The 24,220-nt window shown below is 45.9% G+C and overlaps 2 protein-coding genes across 16 annotated transcripts in view; one reads left to right on the plus strand and one right to left on the minus strand.

Moving 5' to 3' along the window:
- Positions 1-4,645, plus strand: part of KATNAL2 (katanin catalytic subunit A1 like 2) — a 30,420-nt gene extending 25,775 nt beyond the window's left edge. For all 8 annotated transcript variants that reach the window (XM_027779028.2, XM_027779034.2, XM_027779032.2 and 5 more), the window contains 3 exons: positions 1,881-2,043; positions 4,058-4,160; positions 4,481-4,645. In XM_027779028.2, the coding sequence (XP_027634829.1) occupies positions 1,881-2,043; positions 4,058-4,160; positions 4,481-4,620 (406 nt within the window). In that variant the 3' untranslated portion in view covers positions 4,621-4,645. The remainder of the gene's footprint in view (positions 1-1,880; positions 2,044-4,057; positions 4,161-4,480) is intronic.
- A 2,548-nt stretch (positions 4,646-7,193) lies between these two features.
- On the minus strand, positions 7,194-23,168 carry HDHD2 (haloacid dehalogenase like hydrolase domain containing 2). 8 transcript variants are annotated; one of them, XM_055790467.1, is made up of 7 exons: positions 23,128-23,168; positions 20,343-20,448; positions 16,905-17,113; positions 14,381-14,465; positions 9,138-9,354; positions 8,715-8,778; positions 7,194-7,722 (listed from the first exon to the last, which is right to left on the minus strand). In XM_055790467.1, the coding sequence occupies exons 2-7, from the start codon at positions 20,441-20,443 to the stop codon at positions 7,619-7,621; spliced, it is 780 nt and encodes a 259-aa protein (XP_055646442.1). In that variant the 5' UTR covers positions 20,444-20,448; positions 23,128-23,168; the 3' UTR covers positions 7,194-7,618. The 8 variants fall into 8 exon arrangements, with proteins under 8 accessions (XP_055646442.1, XP_055646443.1, XP_027634840.1 ...); XM_055790468.1 differs by having other exon boundaries at positions 20,343-20,444; positions 23,128-23,166; XM_027779039.2 differs by lacking the exon at positions 23,128-23,168 and adding an exon at positions 22,947-23,104 and having other exon boundaries at positions 20,343-20,444.
- Positions 23,169-24,220: the final 1,052 nt, after the last annotated feature.

Consider the following 24,220-nt stretch of genomic DNA (forward strand, 5'->3'; position numbering starts at 1 on the left):
TAACACAGAGTATGGTAACGTGGGTAAATAACAGCCAAGGGGTTTGTCAGCCAGTAAGTAATTATTTCCAGCCAAGCAAAGCAATTTTGAGGTGAACTTGAGCTGAAAAATAAATTTGGAAGGAGAGTGGGGACTAATGTGGTTCTTTGTCTTTTCTGGGTGGGACCCTGTGTGAGAGGTGATGGGCAGCATCTTCAACAGCCATCAATTAGCAAACTCTGGTGTTTACTCTGAGGTCTTGATTGGAAGTACTGGGATGGAACTGTCTGAATTCCTGTTGTGCTCCCAGTTCCTACTGATCTGGTTTTCTAATCTTTGCTTTCATTGCCCTTGGCTCAGTGCACGTGGAACAAGCTCGTCCAAACCGAGAGGTCCTTTCTGGGGAGAGGGACGCTTCTGCTCCCACGAGCTGAGAGCCAGGTGTGCTGAGGTCTGTGGAAAACCTAGGCAGGCACCTATATGGGGATTTGGGAGCCCATTTTTGGTCTGCTTTGTCATGTGCTATACTAGTAGAAAACATTTGCTATTAAAAAACAAGGACAAGTCACCAAAGGTGACAGAAATAAGCTCTGTTGGTGTGCTACAGATCCATCTTGAGCTGGCTTTGAGCTCCCTGTAAATTAAAGAGGAGCTTCATACAAGAAACATTGCTTGAATGTTGACTTTGCTGGCAAAAAGATTTCACCCAGGAAATCAGGAAAGGTAGAGGCAGGTTTATTTAAGTGTATGTACAGGCACAGCCCTCCAACAGCTGGCTCCCTCTGCTCAGCCACAACAAGGGTGGAAATGGTGCTTTGGGCTCCTGTTTTTCGATCTGCACAAGACACATTGAAGTGCTTTTCCCCTTGATGAGAATTTCTCAGCAGGTATGAGGACTGAATTATATTTTAAACTGAAATAAGAAGTCTGTGATTGAACGGGACCTGTAGTGAAAGATTGGTACAGCACTTGGAAGGGTAATAGCTCAGAGCAGCTCCTGGAAGGCACTGGAGACTTGTGAGTAAGTATTTTGTAGCAGCTGTTTCTTCTTGAAAATTTCTGGATGACTGGGAAACCTGTAGACCGTTCCCATGACACAAGTGACAAGGGATGAACTGGAGTAGGAATTTGTATTCAGTTCTTTGGTTGTGTTACTGTTAGATGCAAACAACTGAAAAGCACTTAGGGGAAAAAAAAACTAGATTAAAATGAACCGTTTGGATGTGTGTCTGAGAGGAGCTGGCGTGCCGGGCGTAGCAGGACTCCTGACACTTGATAGAATCTGTGGCGCTGGCAAGAAGGGCTGTTTCTAGGTGGTGATGAAATGCATTGAGAAAGGAACAAAATTACTTTTGTGATCCTTTTTATAAAGATATTTTCCTCTGCGGCTGTATTATTTATAATTATTGCAGGAGCAGTCTCAGAATCATCTTGTTCCACCATAAACATGGCCCTCGCATCCAAGACCTTCAGTCTGTATTTTATACCTAGTAAGCATCCCTTACGAAGTAGCAATTAATTAGTCCTGACAGTGCCCCAGACAGACAATTTGTAGTGTTTCCTTAATAGCAAAAGGAGAAAGGGAGAGGTTGTGACTGATGAGACATGCTGCAGGTGAGTACCAGAGCCAGGGAAGATAACTACAGCTTCTGTTTGTTATTGTTAAGCCTCATTGTCACAAGGCAGCATATCACTAACATACTGAACAGGAATATTCTGGATAATTAACACTTTTTTTTCCTTTTTTTCTTTTTTTTTTTTTTTTCCCTTTCCAAAATTAGGTTGACACAGTTACAAATGGGGTTGAAAAATGTCAGTCCCTGCAGTGAGGAGATTGCTATCAAAGCCACGTCTCCACAATGAGACACACTGAGATGATTCCTCTCCTCCTTTGCTTGCAGGGAGTTAGATTCTGCCATGCTGCGGCGGTTGGAGAAGAGGATTTTGGTTGACCTTCCTAGTAAAGAGGCACGACGGGTGATGATCCAGCACTGGCTGCCCCCTCTGAGCAACAGTGGAGGAGTGGAGCTGAGAACTGACCTGGACTACAGCTTGCTGGGCCAGGTGAGACAGCACTGCAGCAGGGACCGTGCCTGCTTGAGGTCTTTTTGGGTGGGAACCTTAAGCAAGGGTGACATACATCACCCACAGTCGTGTGATTATGTTGTGGCAGAAGAGGTTTGAGAAGCAGCAGGTTGGGATAGCACCTCTGTATACAGCAATTGTGACGTACAGAGCTGGGGAAAAGACCTCAGCTCTGTTTGAGGCTCAGGGAGACCAGTGAGACACGGGGCTGAGCATTTCACAGGCATGTACCTGGCCGTGGAAATCACTGGTTTCACACAGCTCTCCAAAATGGTTCTCATCCTCTCTGCTGGGCCAGCTTTTCATCCTTAAATACAGGGAGAATTCCAGCAACAGTGTATTTTTATTGCTCTTCTCACCAAGCTGGGAGCACTTCCAATTCATCAGGGTAATGAACAGTTAATTGTGTAGGGAAGGTTTGTCACAGCTCCACTGCTGTGGGAGAAGAGAGCCTTTAGACAGTGAAGAGATTTCACCAGATAGCCAGGCTTTCTTCATTTAGCCCTCTGTCATATCCTAAATTCTTTGAAAATATCTTACAGCTTACCCCGCTGGCCCATTACTGTTTGTTTTGCAACAGTCTGTTTGCAGAGACAATAATGCTCAGATTTTTTTTCCTAAATGTTATCAAGGAAATACAGTTATTTTATTAACAGGAAAGCTGGGACGGACAAGAATCCCAGAATGGTCAGGGTGGGAAGGGCCCTCTGGAGACCATCTAGTCCAACCCCCCGCTAGAGCAGGTTCACCTACAGCAGGTTGCTCAGTCATGTCCAGGTGGGTTTTGGATGTCTCCAGAGCAGGAGACCCCACAGCCTCTCTGAGCAGCTGTGCCAGTGCTCTGTCACCCTCGAGGTGAAGAAGTTTTCCCTCACGTTCAGACGGAACTGCCTGTGCTGCAGTTTGTGCCCGTTGCCCCTTGCCCTGTCGCTGGGCACCACTGGAAAGAGCCTGGCCCCGTCCTCCTGGCACCCGCCCTGAAGGTATTTGTATGCACTGACGAGGTCCCCTCTCAGCCCTCTCCTCTCCAGGCTGAACAGCCCCAGCTCCCTCAGCCTTTCCTCATCAGGGGGATGCTCCAGTCCCCTCATCATCTTGGTAGCCATCACTGGCCCCTCTCCAGCAGTTCCCTGTCTCTGGAACTGGGCAGCCCAGCACTGGACACAGCACTCTGGATGTGCCTCACCAGGGCAGAGCAGAGGGGCAGGATCCCCTCCCTCGACCTGCTGGCCACGCTCCTCCTCGTGCACCCCAGGATCCCAGTGGCCCCTTGGCCACCAGGTCACGCTGCTGGTGTCCCCCAGCACCCCCAGGCCCTTCTCCGCAGAGCTGCCCCCCAGCTCAGCCCCAGCCCGTGCTGGTGCCTGGGGCTGTCCCTCCCCCGGGGCAGGACCCTTCACTTGCCCTTATGGAACTTCATGAGGTTCCTCCGCCCAACTCTCCAGCCCGCCCAGGTCTGGCCGAACGGCAGCGCAGCCTCCTGGGCTGTCAGCCGCTCCTCCCGGCCTTGTAGCACCAGCAGCCCTGCCGAGGGTACGTCTGTCCCCTCACCCAGGCCACGGATGGACGAGTTGACTGACCCTGGGGGAACACCAGGAGCTTCAAGCCTCCAATGAGACTCTGTGCTGCTGATCACAACCCTCTGAGCTCTGCCATCCAGCCAGTTCTCAATCCACCTCACTTGTCTGCTCACCCACCCAACCCACACTGCCTAAAAGGCAGGTTTGGTTTGACCTGCAGAAAGTTGCCCTTCAGAAAGAATGCCCGGTATTCTCCTTGCTCCTACAAGGTACCGTGGGCATTCAGTAGAAGAATAAGCAACATAATGTTGAGGAGAGGGTACACATAAAAACGTGTGTGTATGCTTATACATATTTCAGACAGAAAGTCTTTACAAATATTTTAGATCTATAACATGTGTATGCTTGTGAATGCCATTCCTGTCCGATGTGTAAGGCTGTAAGCTGTAATGTATCCTTTGCTCCTGTCACAGGAAACAGATGGGTACTCCGGCTCAGACATAAAACTCGTGTGCAAGGAAGCAGCCATGAGACCAGTGAGGAAAATTTTTGATGCTCTTGAAAACCATCAGCCAGGTACCACAACTCTGAGTTGAGAATCCAGTCTGGGAAATGCTGCTCTGCTGGTGTAACTCTAGAAATTATAAATTCAACCCCAGCAGGTGGAGCTCTGTTATCTGCTTAGGAAAGTTTTAAACTACACTCCTAAACTTAAACATTTACTTAAGCTCACGCTTCTGAAAATTGGGCTTTTTTTAAAGCACCTGTGCTCTATGCACAAATTTTTCATTGTCTCACTAGATTTATTCTTCTTGTTTCCATACATTAAGTGCTGCATTAGACAAGGACATAAATGTCTTTTGATAACAGTATTTAATAAATTCTCTTCTCTTTAGGTAGCAGTAACTTACCCATGATCCAGTTAGACACGATCACAACAGCAGATTTCCTGGATGTAATCACCCACACCAAGCCATCAGTGAAGAATCTAAGCCAGAAGTACACAGCTTGGCAGAGAGAATTTGAGTCAGTTTAAAAAGAAAAAAAAAAACAAAACAAAACCTGAAAACTTTCAAGACTTTGAGTTTTGCCTTGCCGCCAAAGCATCGAATGATAAGGCAGAAGGAAGTTGTTTTTTCCAGGGAAGACAACACAGTGACAAATGACAGGGGGAAATCTTTACTTCAGAATTTAACAGTGGGCTGGGGGTGTGTGTGGATTTACTTTTTATTAAGCATTTTCAATGACCATTCAAAAAAAAATTCTTCATAGAATTAATGTAATAGCAGTGGCTATGTAGAAGGCTCCAGCCTTGACTTTATGTATAAAGACTTAAAACATTGATTGCTTCTCAGTCTTTATTCATGACAGTTGTTTACAGGTTTGGGGTAGAACTGGAGCAGAAAGCTCAAGAACAGTTAGATGATGAGTGTAATTCCCCCTTTCCGAGACTCACTAGAGCACCACAGTCAGCACAGCTTTTCCAGCAGAGACCTGCACCCTTTGTAACAGAACGTGACGGCTTTCAGTGAAATTCAGGACCTTAGCAGTGCCTTGGAAATTTGGTTAGTTTGTCATCATTTTCAGCTGAGATCAAAGCCTCGATGTGATTACTCTGCAGTCCGGTTGGGGTATTTCCAAACTAGAAGAGGCAAGGAATTAGAAGAACTTGGGAGACATTGTAGAAAATCAGCTGATTTCAGTTAACTGAACTGGAAACTGGAGTAGTGGTTACCCACTGGTTTGCAGCTGGCCATAAAATGCAAAAAGCAAATCTTCGCAGTGCCGTGGTAAATACTGGCCAACTCGATGATTTCTCTGCTTACAAACATGGCCAAGTAAGCAGTCAGGACTGCCACGTGTCCTGCAATCTCTTAATCAGAAATTCTATTAAGTAATTTTTTTCAGGCTGTGACTTGTTGCTGCCTCATACCGTCCCTCTTGCTTGGCAAGACACGTTACCCTTTCTGCAATTCTCTGTGTTTTTCCTTGTGTGGGCTTCTCTGCAGCTGCTTTTCTACGTACCATGGTCTTGTGTGCCTTCCAGCAAGCTCCGGGGCCTCTAAGGCACCGAGAGCCTCTTTTTGTTCCAGTGTCAGTCACACCATCAGAGGTCTTTATGGGAAACATCTTCACAGGATTCTGCTTATGGATCTCTCACCTCCTCAGCCTGACTGACTATGGGCTAAAGACCTCCCTTACCTACTCCAAGCAGAAACCGACGCAGGCTCAGAACCATTGGCGTGAATGCTAGATGTGTGAATTCATTCCAAACTGTAAGTTACGCTTCATGAAGGCACACAAAGAGCATCTAAAGGGAGGTTTTGTTCCTGGGGAGTTTGTTTCTTGTGTTTCCAAGTCTATTCCATTCACACATTCTCCCTCTGATGGAGATTAAATCTAATGTAGGTAACCTCCTCGCGAGCGCAACTGCAGATACTCTTTCATGTTGATGACAAACTGCTAAAGGAGGAATGTGAAATAATCCAAGGAACCGATAAAGCTTACAGAATACAGACAGAACACAGCTATGGGCCCCGAAGAGTCAGTTTTGTGGAACTAGGGTAAGAAAAATACTTGCAGATCCACCAATTGCTGAGACACACTACCCAAAAGTAACCTATCCTCATTATAACATAATAGGAAAAAGTAGCTCCCCCCAACCTCTGGAGCATGCGTATTGTATATAATATTGTAAAGAGTTAGAGCCAAGGTACAACAGCTACATTCCTTGTTTGTTTAACTGTATACAGAGCTCCTAAAACCAGGAAAAACTGTGATAGCTTTGTGGATTTACCACCTAGCACCCATCTCTGCACAGACTTGAAACTAACAAGTATCTTGACTGTCTGTGTTGACTGGCTTTTGCACGCTGGGTGAAAAACCCTTGGTTTTGGAACAACCGTGTCAAGAAAAATCAACAGGAAGCTCTCCTGACAAGAATAAGCATGGTTCATTACCACAAAAGCGTATTTTCAATAAGGTTAGTACTCCAGTAATGTATAAATACAATCTAATAATTTAACACTCAGGAGCACCGTAAGGGACTTTGATTGTTACAGTTTGCCAATGGACCAGAAAAGCGATTGACCATCGTTACAAGGTTGGTTCGTACCAGGGGTTTAGCACACAGGAAAAGCATTGCATACTACAGAACTCAATTTCATTTTGCAGCTCTGCTAACCAACTGTGTAAAACCTGGAATCTGTCCCCATGGCTTGTGAAGGACTTTTCCCGTAACATTAAAAAGAAAAAAACCCTCGCAACAACAGTGAAATTTTGCAACTGTAGCATTAATAGGACCCCACTGAAGTCTAATTTCAAAAATTCACAGCCTCTAAGGCTTTTGATACCCGATTTTTGTTTCTCTATCATTCTTTTTAATAACAGCATCTAATTAAAACATCTGTAAAATGCTGACAGTTTTAATTTTATGTAAAAATTGAAAAACAAAACCCAGGATCTGCTCTAATGCGAGGAACAATACCAACAGTAGTTAATATTAAAGGATGGTGCTATTTTAATTTAAAAGTCACTTCTAAATGTGCATAATCTCTACCTTTAGAGTAGAGACATCCTCAAGTGAAATCATTACAAAGGTGACTAAGGTTCTATTAGTCTTTGAGGTTTATTTACTTGAGTATTTCCAGTGTGTTTTTTCAGTTTAGCTTATTCAGCAAAAGAACACGACACCTTCCAGACAGGGCTTTTCATCAGCTCTTTCTTGACAACTGAAAATAAACAGAACTATAGAACTCTCTGCCATGCTCCCTATGTTATTCAGGAAAGCAGCTGTGCTGGTTGTGGCCTTTCTGCCTCACCTGCAGGGTATCCGTGGTCCCTCACCACATCCTCGCGTAACTACTATGGGAAAGGTGCTTTGTGACAACCGTTCCGGGGCCCACACTGATCCTTTCGAGCTCACGGCTAGGTTTCTGATGCAATGCATGCATTGATCCTGTGACTGTAATTTTTGAAGCAAGAGTGAAGAAAATTATGTGAAACATGTTTTTTCAAACTAACTATTCCCTTTCTTATAGCAGATGCTCTAGGATGTGTTCCACTGCCTCCGGGAAATTCTCACAGGTTAAGTAAGGAGCCGGACTGATTTTTTCTTCATCTGCTGGTCGGTATTTACCTGTAACAGATTAACAAAATGATGCAGTTACTAAGCTGCTTTGAGTATCCTTTTCTTCCCTGAAAACTACAGCCACCTCAGATCAGTAACAACTACCACGGTAGGAGGAATGCCCATCGGAGGTTCTCCTGCAACAAACATCCCACAACATTCCCTAAACACTGAGCCTTACACTGAAGATTTTTCCAGGGCCGGCTCCTGCTCAGAATTGGTGTTATTTATGCACTGGTTTCACTCTGCTGTACTGGCACTGTTCTTTCACTGACTAACCAGATATTCATGTGGTAGATTCTTGAAATAATAAAGTTATCATCTTCCTTTCTGGCTTTTATGAGGAAGAGTAGGATTGATTGCTTTCCTTTCCAACATCATGGACTGTGTGGCACGAGCAGCTGCCACCTCAGAAAGCCCTTAACCCAGTCCATGGTACCATCAGTAACACTGATAAAAATGGAACCTTCAGGACTGACAGGTATTATCTGAAGTAAAATTACTTTTATAATTAAAAAACCAGCATAATTACTAGAGAATGTCACCAGAGTTCCTGAACAATCAGAGGTTCCATGGCTATGACCGATTTTGGCAATCAAAGATGTCACAGTAACAGTTCTCTCTGATTAGCGTTCAGGATTTTGGAGTCATTAAAGCAAAAATTTCACAGCTACAAGACCAGCCACCCCCATCTATTACTTCACATGATCCTGCTAGCAGCATGGGGTCTGTGCTCTAGCCCTGTTGTTCAAACATTACATATAATGCCCTATCCTGACTTAATCACAATCTACTGCCACCCCAAAATGAAGGGGGTGATGGACTGGGGGTCTCCCAGCAGTCGCTGGGTGCTGCGAATGGCAGGCCTCTACAGAGCAGCAGGGCTGGACCCAAGGCTCAGAGCATTCCTTCGCTTTGGGGCACGGAGTCTGCCCGTACCTGGGGTGAGACCATGGAATGCACCGCTGTCTCCTGATACGACCGATCCATCTAGTACTTACCGGTCCTCACCAAAATCCCACGCATGCCAGCGTTCTGGGCACCACCAACATCATCCCTGCAGTCCTGGGACAGAACAGATCAGCTGGTTAGTAGTCACAGACACCACTGGTTAACAAGTTTTTCATAACATTCTCTGCTTTGCACATCCCTAAGCAGCCACTTAAAAGCAGCTACACGGAGATAAATCTTTTAGCTACCAATTAGACAAACTGTCACAGGAATGATTTATGTGCTTTTTGCCTGATAAATAGTGACTCAAGTAAGAGAACTAACCCCTACATTAAATCCTGCAAGTTTTGATGGTTCAGTTTCACCCCGTTTAATATCCCAGCACTTTTAGAAAGATAGTTCACAGCACCTGGGAGGCACTGCGCACAGGTGAGCGCTTCATTAAGGTAATAAGGTATTTGATCCCCACATACATCACCAATCATGATGGCCTCCTCTGGGGCACAGTCAGTTCCCCGCAAAGCTTCTAGAAAGAAGGTTTTCTCTGGTTTCCCCACCACTGTTGCTTTGGTGTCTGTCGCATATTCCAGCCCAGCTACAAAAGGTCCAGGTCCCAGAGCCAAGCCATCTTTTTTCTTGAAGTATCTGGCTTTATGTATAGCTATAAGAGGAGCCCCGTCCAAAATCAGCCTAAGGAATGAATGAAAAAGAGTACAAAAACTGTACTGAAGAAAGTACAGGAATAATATTAAACAAACAATATCTGCAGCTGAAGACCTCAACTGGCTTTCATTTCAGTTGATGACAAAACTCACACTGACTTTCCTGAAGCTTTCTTTTCCCCAGAAGCAGTTAATAAAACAAATCCCCCAAATAAAGAATACGATAACTATTTTTGAATCCTGTCTAAATCTCTCATGCAATTAGGTCCATTACTCTAAGCAGCCTCACCTTTCACTAAGGCAAACATCCCAACGTTAGACCCCGTATGATTTCCCCACACAAATATTATTTTAAAATACATTAACCACAGGTAGTGGCTGGAGGTAGCAGTTTGACGGCTGCAGCCTTAATCTCCCTGCCTGGACAGAGAACACAGCAGTGCTTTCGGGCTGGTGCTGCCAGGCAATCTGCAGCCCGGCAGCTCTTGGGGCTGGTGGTATCGCCGGGAACAACCAAACAGCTGCATATTTACAGCAGAGGTGGGTGTTCAGGGAAGTGCCAGGTACAGCATAAATCATTTTACCTTAACTTTGTATTTTCATGTCACAGGAATTACAATAAGTTGCATTAAAAAAGCACAAAGATAGCACGTTCACATCCCACAGAATTCCCCAGTTAACAGTACTGAGTCTTTTAGAAAGAAAGCTGGATGCGAGCTCCTTGCTCAAACCAAAAATTCCGGCTGGAAGGTAGTTCAAAGCAACAAGTCACCAGATTCCCAACAGTTCCAAGTACAACAGAAGGGTCACAATGCACAGTATGGCGGCATTACAGGAGGGTCTTGGCTGGGCACAGCACCTGGAAGCTCAGGAAGCGAGTGCAGCACTGGGGAGCTGCTCCCTGCCAACAGCTGAGATCCTGCCACCTTCCACATGCCCACTTCTGCTCGGGGACACCAGTGTGCACCCTCCTCGGGGCTCCACAGACAGCATCTCTGCCTGCCACCTCACCTACCTGTGCAAAACCTGCACAGAACATGGGACTGGCTGGGGTGGGTGGACAAAGGTAAGGGAAGATGTAACTAAGAAACTGCTGCTGCTCCACCAACCTCAGTCGGTGCCTCCTTAGCCTCACTACAGTGTCGAGTCATGTTTGCTTGAGGGCTCTTGTCTAACACCTGCTTTGTAAAACCCTCGTGGCAGGGAGCCCCTCTTGTTAGCACATGCCGCACCTGAACAGTGGACCCATGACAGCAAAGTAGTAACTGGAGTTTAAGAGGGCTTGCTTTCACAGAACCTGGACCTAATCTTTGATTCTTCCATTTCCATTACCTGTCCAGTACTTTTTCCTTCCAGCAGACACAGCAGCTACCTGTGCACCAGCAAAGGGAAACCTGTGTAGCTGCTGCGCTGGAGGAATCCTCCTGGTACTAACTACCAAGCACAGCAAGGTCACTGCAGTCCTCCCCAGCCTCAAGTTTCAGCACAAGAAAAGCCTCCCAGACAGTATCTGTAAAAACTGAGGTTACAGCTGCCAAACGCTTCCCATTTGACTTTACAGCACCTTCTTCAGGTACTGCCGGCAACTCCGCTCTTTATCGCAACAGGCAGGAATGTCACTAGCAATGCTGGGGGACAGAGGAGAAACATTGGCCATTATCTTCAGGACAGAAAGGAGGATTTCTTTCCCCCTTAACCACACCTGACTGACAAAAAAAAGAAAAGCCTTTAAGAAAAACAAAATCCTGCACTGCCCCTTCACTGCCTTTCTGGAGCTCTGCTCAAAGAGGCTGGCTTAGGTGAGCTACACACACCTTGGAGGATGTCTGCTCCTTCCCACACGCCTGCAGAGCAGCCCAGGCACTAAGCAGTACATAAATAATAGTATTTCATTTCACTTAATTATTCCAAAACATGTGTATTGAATCAATGTGTTCCAAAGCAAGCTCAAACTGGCACGTGTATCTGTGAGCAGGCAGATATGCTCACGATAGGAGGATGCCTCTACGATACAGAAAAAAAATAATGTGACAGCAGCACCACGATGACTCACACTCAGCAATTTGCAGGAAAGATCTCACCTGAGAGAGTGCTTTAAACGTGGCACCAAAATCCCATGTGCAAAAAAGAGAAATTCAGCCTCTGTCATTTCAAATGGTGCCTAAAGAATGGCCTTACTCTGTGCATCTCATTTTGGGACTCCTATTGGGTTAGATTTACCTAACCTAATGCTGGACATCAACCAAGTAGCTGCCTACCAGGTAATTAAGTCAGCCTGGGCTCTTCACAGTCAGGGGAGAGGAAAAAACACTTCTAGGGCACAGTTCAACTGTCCTATTTTAAGCACTACTAGGGGAAAAATGGATGATGCCTTACAAGCACCTCTTCTCTCCTTCAGGAACCCAAGTTACCAGGTCAGATATGGGTACTGGCACTGCAGAAACGTGCATTTAATCAGATTCACCTTAAAGTTTTGCTACAAGCAATGCAAATCCCAAGTGACTTAATTATCTGAGCAGTAAAGGACAAGGAATACAGACATGGCACAAGGCTCAAGAAGAAAGTGTGGTCAGTAGTTAGTATTTCCATTAGACCAAACAAAACTGATACCAGCAAAACCATCTCCCCTCAATAGAGGACCGGGGGGAAAAAAACAGAACAACTCAGTGAGATGTTAACGATCAGACAGAGCCCATCAGGGCTTCTGCCCAGCCTGAAACACAGGAACAGGAAAACACCGGGCAAACCCAGGACAGACTCACAGAGGATGAAATCTTCCCCCAGGCAGACAAGTCAGCCAAGCAGCTGCACAAGCCAAGGTGAGCTGAAGAACTTGGCCTTGCTCAACACCCAGCAGCCACACCACCCAGACGGCTCTGGATATAGCATGCTCACGCAGCATGCACTCCATGCTACCCCATGAATGTCTCTCTTGTGCAGCAAAGCCATGTTGTGCCCACTGCAGGGGACTGGATTTGTCCTTCAGCACCTTCCTTCCAACACCCGAGCCAGTGTTTAACGCAAAAAGCCCAAACCCAGCCTGGGACAACCTTGCCTACCTCCACAGGGCCAGTTCTGCAGGCTCTCCTGCATATGCTGGCCTGCGGAAGCCTGGGGCCCTCATGGACCCTGAAGGTGATGAAGGTTTCTCGTTTTGAGTGTCCCAGCCTGCAGCCTGAAGCAGCTAATGACTATTATTCAACAGCTAATACAGTCACGACAGAAGTATCAATCTAAAAAATGATGTAAGCACTGGAATATATTATGGGTTAAGTCCACGCTGTTGTGAAATTGAGTCCACTCATGAGTGCGCTGTCAAACTCTAAAATCAATGCTACTGGCAACATGCACTAATGAGGCAGACAGTCAGTCACTTTGGGTCAATACATGTTCTTATGACATTGAACTGGCAAGCAGATAAGGCCAGCACTGGCTTCCTACTCCAGTGTGCCTCCGTATGATACTGGTGAGCAGTAATTGATACTCCCTTGTGGATAACTGGCTAGCTGAAAAAGGTCTCATAGACATAGTCCAGCTGGCTGGACAAAAATGCACATCGCTCTCAGCTTATCTGAAGTAAAGCAAAAATACACTGTCTTTGGCTGTTCTTGTTACACAATAACAGGAAGATTTCGGTGGGAAAAGAATGTTGCAGGTGGGAACAGATAACTACAGAAGAGAAACTAGGGGCGGGCTTGGTATTTAGGCAACTAACCAATAATGAGCTTAACTTTTGTAATATGTATGAGCTAATTATAACAAGGCATAAAAGGTGCCTGTAAGGGACAATAAACGAAGTCTGCTGATCACTCATATTGAGTGACTGTGTCTTCCCTCCGTCTCAACACTCCCTCGTTGGATTTAGTAGTTAGAAAGACGGATTAAGGTGCTTGAGATAAGATTTTTTTCAAATTCCATGGTGACAACTTGTGTGATAGTCATCACCCCGAGAGCAAAGAGTGAAAAGGACTCACCACACTTACTGCACTTACCGTATTGCAGCACAGCAGGGAGTCACCCAGGGTGTTACAGGATGTCCTCTTTAGCTCTGAGACACTAAAGTTGGTTACCAGCTGCTCGCAGGGGTTAGCACCCCACAGCTGGGACAGGCTGTGCAGGTGGGTGCTCCTCCTCCATTACAAGGCGAGGCTAATCACCTGGCTTAAACCACTGCTGAAGTACAGCAAGTTCAGAATGCTCCCAGCAAAATGAAACAGAGGCACAGCAGGCTCTGCTGGGGTGCTGGGTAAGGGGCATGCTCAGACAACCCTTCTCTGTGCATTTCACAACAGACAAGAGGCACATCACCAGAGCTAAATTCACCGACAAGTTCATGTTCAATTCTTTGAAGTGAAAAGTTTTTTTCAAGTTAAAAATCAAGAGTGCTGTGCTGAGCTAGAGAGAAGGACACGTAACTATGCATCTCTGCATATATTATTGTATCTTGGCTCCTGTACAGTGACAGATAAATTTTATCTGATTTACCCCTTAATCAACACACAAAACAAAGAGCTTTAGAAATAAGACCAGATCAGATCCATAGTTCATCTAGCCCAGGATATTGTGCTGGCCACACCTGAACACAAAATGCTTCAGAAGAAATCGCTAGAAGTCCTGCATTAAGTAGATAAGGAATAATCCGCCCTGAGTACCGGATTTCCTTCCCTATAATATTTCAGCATCGAAGACTGAGGTTTGAACCAGCTCCCAAATACTTCCCAACATCCTTGGGTTTGTGTATTTCTCCTTGAAGCATTGCTAACTTCTTCACCTCAATGACAACTGTGACTGTACTTGTATAACTTATTTACAGACTGAAAGCTATAAAAAACAGGGCTGGACTACCTGAGGTTCATGGTTAAGGTCCCAAATCCACCACAGTTAGTGTCTCTCTGTCAGACACTGAGGAAGACATCATAATCATGCTACGTAACGGTTATATTGTTACAACGTTCTTCTTCCCATACAAGAAGGATTTCCTTGCAAGTGTAGAGCTACAAAGTTCAGCACAAGACAGCCACCATTCAAAAAGCCACGAGGAGAGGCTGACTTACCGAAACGCTCTGTTCATCATCTCGTAGTGAAAGTGCTCAGGAGCCAGTCCTACCACGACTGCATTGGGGTCATCCGTGATTATCTCTGGAAAAATCAAACCATGACTCTGAGCAAACAGAATTTTATTCATATTTAGCAGTACGCAGTCAACAAGTGCAATTTTTCACCTTACAGCAAAAATGAGCATTTTCTGACACAGCCACATCACATAGACTAGTTTTAAGTCTTTTAGAAATGAGGAAAGCATCTGCGGAAAAGTTGTCAATCTATCCAGACCCTGCCATCCTTCATGCTGAACACAATTCTGCAGCTGGATAGTCCTAACAGCAACTGTTGAACAGTGATTCTCTCACTGCCTCCATGGAAATACAGTAGACCGCACAAATAACTTTTCTAACAGAATGATTTTTTTAATCTGAGAAACTATCTCAGAATCTCTGTTACCTGACAATCTCTTTCTACATATATTTATCTGCTTTGTAAGACAGTAAAGCTGGAAGCCTGGTGCATTCCATCAATTTTTTCTATTCCCTCTAGTCACCGAAAACTCCATGTAGGGTATAAAGCCTGACTGTTGTTTTACATAGCAGTCTGCTTATGATGGCAAAGATGGTATTGCAGCATGACCGAGAAGCTGTGACACCCCATAAGAATAGCTTGTACCTCCTTTGTCCCACACTGCTCCAGAGGACCATGTCTGTTTTTACATGGCAGTGCCACCTCTGAACTGAACCAGCAGTGGAAGCAGTAGCATCTACAGGAGAAACAGGAGTAGCAGAGAATTTAATTTATGATGGGTGAAGTTATCAGCTGTATCCTGTGCTTGCTGAGGTTTTTGTTCTGCCTTTGCACAGCATATCCTCTACACCTTTACTAGGACAACTAGTGCTCCTGGGTCTCCAGAGTGTCACTGCAGCCTGCTGGCTGATGTCCCCTGCTGCCTGTCCTTCAGTTAGCTCAGGCAGCAAAATGTACACTCAGAGGTGCCACGTGGATTTGTGACACCACCCAAAAGCATCTGGGTCCTTTAACCAAGAACAGATTACATTCATCCATCTGTGACCAAGTTCGTAGAGATTAGCCAAGAATAGTTCAATAGCAGCCATTAACAGAAATTTAAAGCATTCTCCGTTGTACTTAAATGTTTCAAGAGCAGCACTGAATGTGAGCCAAACTGCTTGTAGCAAAAAGGAACAAAACAATCCATTCCAGACCCAAGCAATGCAGATAATGCCAGCAGTGTGCTCCACTGATACCTCTCTCCCTTTGCCATCTTTCACAAAATTAGCTTCAGCTACTGTAAAACTGATGGAAAGATCCCAAATACATGGAGATTAAACTGATTTAAATACCTCTAGTGAAATAGCTGATGTTTCTGACCCAAGTAAGCCTTCCCAAGAACACAAATACAGAATATTGCTGGGGGTTTATCTCTCCGGATACGATGTTCAGTAGAACAGACTATCAGGTTTCATTGCTCTCAGAGCCCACAGAGGCTTTTCTCCCAAACACTGACCTTTCTAAAGACTACTGACTAGACTACGGCACCAAAATTTAACTGGAAATGTCTAGCTCCTAGCAAGATTAGAACCCACTTAAATTACACTGCCATAAGGATTTCAGTTCATAAGGCAAGGGGCAGGGAGCAGTGGTAAGCCATCCACGATTTTGCTGCCTTGACTTTAAAGAAAAGACTGAACACACAATATATAGTTTTTGACCTCGAGTATGTTAACAAAGTGGGTATCTCCACTACTCAAAACGACAATGTGATTAGATCAAGGACTAACAGACACCTGCCAGACACGTCCAAGTTAGATGTGTCTAACTTGGATCTTCTGCTCCCCTCCTTGTTGAGGGAGGGAAATGGGAACATCTGACCATAAAGCAAGTTTTTAACCAGGTCTTTAGAGATGACAATCTAGAGAAGACAGGGTGATGAACCTTCTGCCATCAATTATCAAAGTACATGGAGTGAGACCTAGATCTTTAATACAAGATAAGTAACAATAACTACTTGGAATTTTTTACATTTAATAATAATCTATTAAGAGAAAAATTAGCCTTCTGCATGTGCCTGCACACTGGCTTTTCATCTCTTTATAAGCAAAACCTCTGTGCAATAGCTGATGGAAACCTGATTTTCAACAAATTGACAGATCCTTGCTATAAAACAAATCAGCACTGGTAGATGCACTAAATCACCAATGATCTAGATGATCTAGTGGTAACTATTACTTTTTTTCACACTGGGAGTTAATAAAAAGCATTGAGTTTTACCAGAATTCCTGACTATCTGAAGGCTGTGACTGCCATTTCCAGTACTTCTCAAGAAGCTATGACTTCAGACTGTTTAATGTTAATTTAAAAAGAAGAAAGCACCTTTACAACACTGGAGAGTTCCACATTTCAGGCTTCATCACGACGAGCAGTATATACATAGACTGTCATTCTAAAAAACCAAGCACCATGTTTCCTTAGTTGCTCTGTTACTTCCCCCATGGTGTTTTCTGACCACCTCACCTGTGAAATCAGGCAGGGCCCTATCGTCCACCAGCAGGAGAGGCCTCACGTGCTTTTGCTCCAGAAGATTTCTGGCTGCTGTCAGAGACGTGAAGATCTCATTTTCTGCAATGTCAAATCCCAGTTTCGTCAGCCTGTCCAGCAGGTCTCTCTTGCACTCCTTTGTTGTGTTCGTCACAAATCGAATGGTAACCGGAGCACTGCGCAGCCTGATGGATGAAGAGCAAAGGCAAATTGGTCACAACATGCTTCTGTTTACACACCTGTATGCCTCTTTGGGACTGGAAAAGGACCGTTTGTCTAAAGGCTGCAGAAGAAAAGACTGCATACATCCCAGAGTACCAGTGCTACACAAGAACCATCAGGCTGGTAACTTCTCTGGACTGGAGGGTGATGTGAAACAGATGGCAAGAATTACAGCTACCAGAACAAGACCAAGTCTCCCCTGTTTTGCTTCTACTGGGAAAAGTGTGGAAGAAAATGGCAATTCCAAACTCCATCTTCATAGTAGTAGCAAACAAATCTATTACAGAGTCACAGAATGGTTTGTGTTGGGACCTTAAAGCCCACCCAGTCCCACCCCCTGCCTGGCCGTGGGCACTGCCGGGGACGGGGCACCCACAGCTGCCCCGGGCAGCCTCTGCCGGCGCCTCCCACCCTCACGGGGAACAATTTCTTCCTTACAGCTGATCTAGATCTCCCCTCTCTCAGTGCAAAGCCTTTCCCCCTTGTCCCCTCGCTACAGGCCCTGGTACAGAGCCCCTCTCCAGCTTCCCTGTCGGCCCCTTTAGGCACTGGAAGGTGCTCTAAGGTCTCCCTGGAGCCTTCTCTTCTCCAGGCTGAACCACCCCAGCTCTCCCAGCAGAGGTGCTCCAGCCTCTCATCATATTTGTGGTCTCCTCTGGACTCACTCCAACAGGTCTATGTCCTTCTTACACTGGGGGCTGCAGAGCCGGACACAGCACTGCAGGGGGAGTCTCACCAGAGCAGAGCAGAGAGGGAGAATCCCCTCCCTCACCCTGCTGGCCATGCTGCCTTTGATGCAGCCCAGGATACCCAGCTGGTTTTCTGGGCTGTGAGTGCACACTGCTGGGTCATGTTGAGCTTCTTGTCAACCAACCATCTATGATCAACAACAACAGCTAGTCTGAAAAGCGTTTTAATTCAAACTAAACAATAGATAAACCAGCCCTGTATTCTGAATCAACAGCATCCTCAACCAAAATAAACAAACAAAAGAACCTTGTTGCTAAACTAATATACTGGACTCCCCATGCCAGGTGAATTTCACAGCAGCTGTGGCTCATTCAGAGATGCAGGACACTCTAGGAGCCTGTGTTACCTTTGTGGTGATTTTATGCCAGCTTTTGCAGCCATTTCTCTCTTTACTGAGGAACACCAAGATCACATAAAACCACATTATTGCCCTACACTGACAATACATGCTACCAAACAATCAAATAATTTTAAGTGACAATTTCAACAGCATTCCCTTTAATTATTCCCCCACCATCACTTTCTCTGTTTGTTGCTATAGAAACAAACACTGGCATCAGGTCTGCATGGAGAACATCAGAATAAAGTTGGTCAACGCTAGAGACTTGCTTGCACCTGCCACTTCTTTCTCTTCTTTGTCAGATACACTGCTCCTTCACAAGCATGAACTGGTAAGAAAGACCCCTAGTTGCTAATAAAATAAAAATTAATTTATTTATTTTTCTTATGGACCTCAATACTGAGAAGTAACCCTAAAAATGGAATCTATCCATTTGTTCCCTAAGCAAGCTGCACACCAATCATTCCAGCTTCTCTTCAGGAAGGGCAATGACATGGATTGGCAGGAAAGAGTCAGAAAGTATTTTTTTCAAACATCCAAGCAAAAAGACCCTGCTGTCCTTCACGGTGAAATGACACCTGCTCTCCATACCTCTGACAGCAGGCTGAAGCTGGCAAACAGCACCAGACTCTCTCTGTACCTTACCCCTTCTCTAACCCTGTCCCTTCCCAAAGCCAGCATAGGGCCTGCGCGAGCACAGTGCAGTAAGAATCATGCAGAAGCAGAAGACAAAGAAGAATCATCAGCTTCACAAAACGGTTTGTCTTCCGATTCTACAGAAGCCATTTCTTCTGTCCAGCCTACTGTCTGGGGGTTTGGAGGTGAGCAGCAGACAGGACAGGTACTGAGCTCTTCTTGACCATATCACCACTTCTATATAAAACATATATGGATTTTTGAGAATGCTGGCTCTCACCTGGCACGAATTCTCCCAGCAGCATTAAACACCAGGCAGACAAGGTCCAGCAAATGAAAGGGTAATGAACGAAAGTACCCAATGCTTTAGCAGTTTTTACTTCTTTGCAATGTGACAACTTAGGAGATAATTATGTCCACAGAATTATTTGTGAAAAGAAATGCAGTTTCCTAACGCCTCTGTGAACTTTTCATCTGAGCAAGTCTAACTCTATAAAAATCCAAGCAGCTAGTACAACTCCAGTATAAACTTCTCATCCATAATTCAACTCTATTTCTCTCTCCTGATTAATTCTTACTGCCCCAGCATCCTCAGGTGTCTTCCCTCACCATGATAGCACGTGTCACTTTGTGGTTTTTTTCATCCATTGCAAGATGTCTTCTCCAGGAAAATGGCATCGTAATACAATACAAAGATCCCTGGGGTTTTGTATCCTGTTTTGCCACTGACTCAGCCAGATTAAGTCATTTTACTATGCCTCGGTTTCTTTAGGCACCCTTTCATCCAAACAGGAGGAGGTCCTGTTTACTAACACATTGAAATGCCTACAAAAGATGGGCTGTATTATCAATTGTTTCTCAAACTATAAAATGACTGAGGTTGTTTACCTAGCAGAAGGAAACTTTGAAAATAGTAAAGCAAAGCCTTGGCTGAAAGACCAAATGAAATGAGAACTCTGCAAAAGATGCCCCCTGCTCACCAGGCCAAGTTATTCTGTTATTCCACTCTGGCTCACCACAGACCTAACAGCTCCAAAAATCAGGTTCCTGTAGTTAAACAAAGCGCTGACGAACTGCTTAGCTGAAGTGACTTTGGTGTACATAGGGTAATTCAGGTTGACTTAACTACTTTCCACTTTGTCTAAGGCTGTAGTCCCATAAAAATTAGCAGAAACACTCCGAGTATTGCCTTTTTCTACCTAGAAAGACTTAAAAAAGACTTAGAGAGCAAGGCAGGAAAGCTGTGGAGGCTCAGGTGACACATGGCAACTTTTCAGCGCCTAGGCCCTTTGCCGATTTATCTCGGTATTAATACAGGTGTAAATAAAAGCAGAATTTGGCCACTTATTTGCTTATCCATGACAGTACAAAGAGGCAGAAGCTTCAGGCCCATTCACTTCAAGAAGCATCTTTATGCAAACAGCGCTGTCATAACTGATCAGAGGAAATTGAAAAAGGTAGCTTGCCTTTTAAGAGCTTCCTGCGCGCCTGGCACAGCTGAGTCTTCAATGTGAAGTGTGCCGCTGAGATCCACCAAGACAGCTTTCAGCACACGCCGAGCTGCCATCCTTCCTTCCCCAGGGAAAAGACAAATAAATGAAACAACAAAAAACTGGTTAGTAGACAATGGATAATAAAAATAAGGAACTCAGTTAAGCGCCTCATTTGTGCCAAGCCCAGTATTACTCAGAACATTACTCGCAGTATGAAATGGGCCCCTTTAGACAGAGAAATAAAAGGCAGTGTTTAAAAAAAAATACATAATTGATGGGGTGGTATTTTCCCAAAGACTCTATATATGGAAATCAGGTGCTATTTGTTTTCTAAGTGCCTTTATTTGTGCAAGTCAAAAAATTCTCTAAACAACCAAGACTGTTGGGAAGAGGATCATTAGGTCTGGTATTGCTGGTTCAAGGCCTCAGCAAGCACATTTCAGCAAGTCCCATCGACACCAATGGCAGTGTTCAAGTAAAAATGTAATACTACTAAGTGATGATACAGTGTTCTGACTATAAAGCTCAAAATCCTCTGCAGAAGTGGATATTGTTAATTTTGGTTTTGTAAGCAACATCTAGGGTGATCCACCCAGAACACAATTCAGGTGACCTAACTCAGGTTATTCGGGGGTTGACTACCCATGTGACAGCGTGGATTTTACAGACTGTTAGCTCAGAAGCTTTAAGGTTAGTCAGCACCCCAAAGGGTTACTTCTTCCTCTTGCAAAGCAGACAGTCAAGTAGACATTCTCCAGCAAGCTTCTGTGCCACACAAATAAGTACACAAGACTCAGCCCAAAACAGAAGGCAGCACTCAAAAGGCAAAGGCACTGGAGAAAAAAACAGCAAGGTCAGGTACAAATCCTCTGGCTGAAAACGTGTCTTCAGAAACTAGTACTTCCCCTTATGTGTGCTGCAAGTGCTGCATTTTGCTCCACAAGCAAGTTTAAGCAGAGCTATTTCTTAGCAAATGTCCAACACATAATTTTTTCTCCTGTTTGTTAGACAATAACGACCATCTGATCTGCCATCAGTAGCAAGTTATCATGACTTTATACTGAGCTAGTCTGATTACAGACAAAACATGTCACATGTACTTACTTTTAAAAAACACACAAAGTAGTCAACACCATGATTAGAACCTGCCTTAATAGATTTAATTTTCTATCAGGACAGTTTTATCTTTGCAGACAAAGATAAAATTTTTTATCAATGATCAAGATCATGTGAACTTGATGCCTCAGGTACAAGACAAGCACAGAAAACTTTGTGATTCCACTTTCACTTTTCCTACTGGTTCCCTGCAGTAAGAAAAAAATGCTTATTTTATATGACTGCTGCTACACAGGCCAAGGTTGAACATCTTATGATACAAAACTGATAACAGAACTCCTAAAGGAGCTTCAACAATTGCACAGGAAAAGAGGGCACCAGGTTTCTAAGACATCTTCTCTGAGTAAAATACTTAGTGCAGACACAGTGCCTGAACAGAATGGACTTTACATGACTCCACATTACCTCCACAACAAAAAAACCCTCTCCTCCCTCAAGCACTTCTGCTGTGGCTCAGGGAATGCTGAGTGCTGAGAGAAATTCAAAAGACTCAAGAAAGTGCTTTCATATAAATTCTGTAGCCTAGCACACATGACTGCAGAGTAACTGCACCACACTGGCAGAGAGAGCACAGCTAAGGACATAGATAGAATATCCTAGTTTAACAGAAATTGGGTATTTTTTTAAATTCCTGTTTTACCCTAGATCTCAGTTGGTTCTCCTACTCACAGTGTATTTATTCTGTCAGTATGGAAGTTATTTGCCGAGCCAGTTTTACGCATAGCCTAGTTTTAAAGTATAAAGCTCAAAGCCTAGCAAAAAACCACAGCCCAACTCACCAGGGGAACCTCACCTTTGTGCTGACATTACAGCTACAGCAACGGGACGAAGCCATACAGTAATTCTGGCTGGTCAGGACATGAGGGACCATCCAGTTCACATCCCACCTGGTCCCTGGCAGTCTAATGGGCCTACCTGCCCTACAGGGACTCAATAAGATACTCGCAACCTTGTTGATGGGGAAACAGGCCTTCTTCCCTCTCGGAAGGCCTGTAATGGCACAGATGTGCTCTCTATGGCAGAGGTGCCCGGCATTGCCAGCCCCCCCTGCTCCTCTTCTCCCCCAGACCCCAGCACTGGGCCACGCCACAGGGCCGGCGTGGTGCCACCAGCGAAGGCCAGGCCATGCCCTCGGCTGGCAGCACAAGCTGGGCAGCGAAGCAGGAGCCCCTGAAGCCACTGGCTAGCCCCAGGACAAGGCAGCAGCGCGGCCCAGGCCCGGCTCAGGCTGTGCTGAGGGGAGTGGGGCTGCAGGCCCCCCGGCCACCCACCCAGACCCACAGAGAGCCCACACAGCCTCCCCGGTGGGCCTGTCACTGCGCCCTGACGAGGGGTCTCGCTGGGGAGCCCCGAGACCGCTCCCCTGCCCCACAGCGCCTTCGAGGACACATACCTTCCCCTCACCATGCTGGAATGGACATAAGGCTACAACTACCTCCCCCCCCAGCCAACGAATGGTACCGTCTCCTTCCGCCAGTTTACAATGGGTAGGTGGACTGGTCCATTCTCTGCTGAGGGAGTCTCCGAGCTCAACGGGCCTCCCTTCCCCGCGACGCGGATGGTTCCGCCCGCCCGTGGGCGCCCGAAGAAGGCGGGCGGGCCCACTCGGACCAGAGGGGAGACTCCCCTCCCCGCCACTAACCTGCCTCCGGCCGCCCCGCCACCGCCCCGGCCCGCCCCGCGGGGTCCTCGCAGAGCCGGGGCTGTCCGGCCGAGCGCCGGGGCCCGCCTTGCCGCCAGCACAGGTGCCACAGCCGCGGCCAAGCGCGGCCCCGCAGCTGTTCTCAGCCCTCAGGGGCTGGTATCCCCCGCCGGTGTCCGGCAGTCGCCGACAGGCAGCGCGCCGGCAGCCCGGGACAGCGCTGAGGGCAAAGGGCCCTCAGCCGGGAGGGCGGGAAACGCCGAGGGCCGCGCGCCCCGCTCTCCCTTCCGCAGCTGCGCTCTGAGGGGACGTGGGGCGGGGGGCACAGCCGCTGCGTGCCCCGATGGGCCTGATCCTTTGCGGGACGCGTGGGAGCTCAGCTTCCTACAGCAGCTCTGTTGGAAACCTGCGAGGAGTGTGGGAGCCGCAGGGCCTAGGCTGTGGGGACCACTTTGCCTGTGACGGCAGGGGGGAGTGCCATGCTCATCTGCAGGAGCTTTTTAAGCTATCGCAGTTAGGTTTTCATAATTCTTTGCTGTGCCCTCATTTCTTAAGCGATACACACAGTTTTATATTGTGACAGTACGTAAAAAAATCCAAGGTCTGTAGGATAATACGATGCCTAATTCATAATATTGCAACCGAAGATGAGATGTCAAAGATAATTAAAAGGAGTTTGAAATTCATTGGTGTACAAACCCACTACCTTCTACTTTGCCCTTTGCCCGTCCTCATGCCCTTCAAAACAAAACCTTTAACAGTGTGGTACACAGAACTGATCCCTTACTCCTCTGTGCATTTGCACTCAAGGCCCTCTGAAGTGCTGCATTTCCACCACACAGCCAGCCCCAACTGGTACCAGCACGCTGCTGTGAAAGCATCTTCTTTTTACAGATCCTTGCTAGAAATGAGCCAATAATTCTATACTGGAAAAATCTTCATCCTTACCCTGATGTGTAAAATGCACTGGTCATTGTCATTTCTGTGCCAGGTAGGAGTGATAATGCTCTTTGTGGTTTGAAGCGACAACTAGAGTGCAGCCTACTTTTCGTGCAGAGCTCTTCGCCAGGTGGAAACTTTTTTCAGTGTTCCC

Source organism: Falco peregrinus, chromosome Z (assembly GCF_023634155.1).
Source record: "Falco peregrinus isolate bFalPer1 chromosome Z, bFalPer1.pri, whole genome shotgun sequence".
Classification (NCBI taxonomy): domain Eukaryota; kingdom Metazoa; phylum Chordata; class Aves; order Falconiformes; family Falconidae; genus Falco; species Falco peregrinus.

Coding starts and splice junctions, on each gene's coding strand:
- HDHD2 (XM_005231963.4), bottom strand. Junction 17,114..20,342: donor GCGCAGGAAGCTCTTAAAAG/GCAAGCTACCTT, acceptor TTCATCCATCAG/GCTGCGCAGTGCTCCGGTTA. Junction 7,723..8,714: donor TGGGATTTTGGTGAGGACCG/GTAAGTACTAGA, acceptor AATCTGTTACAG/GTAAATACCGACCAGCAGAT.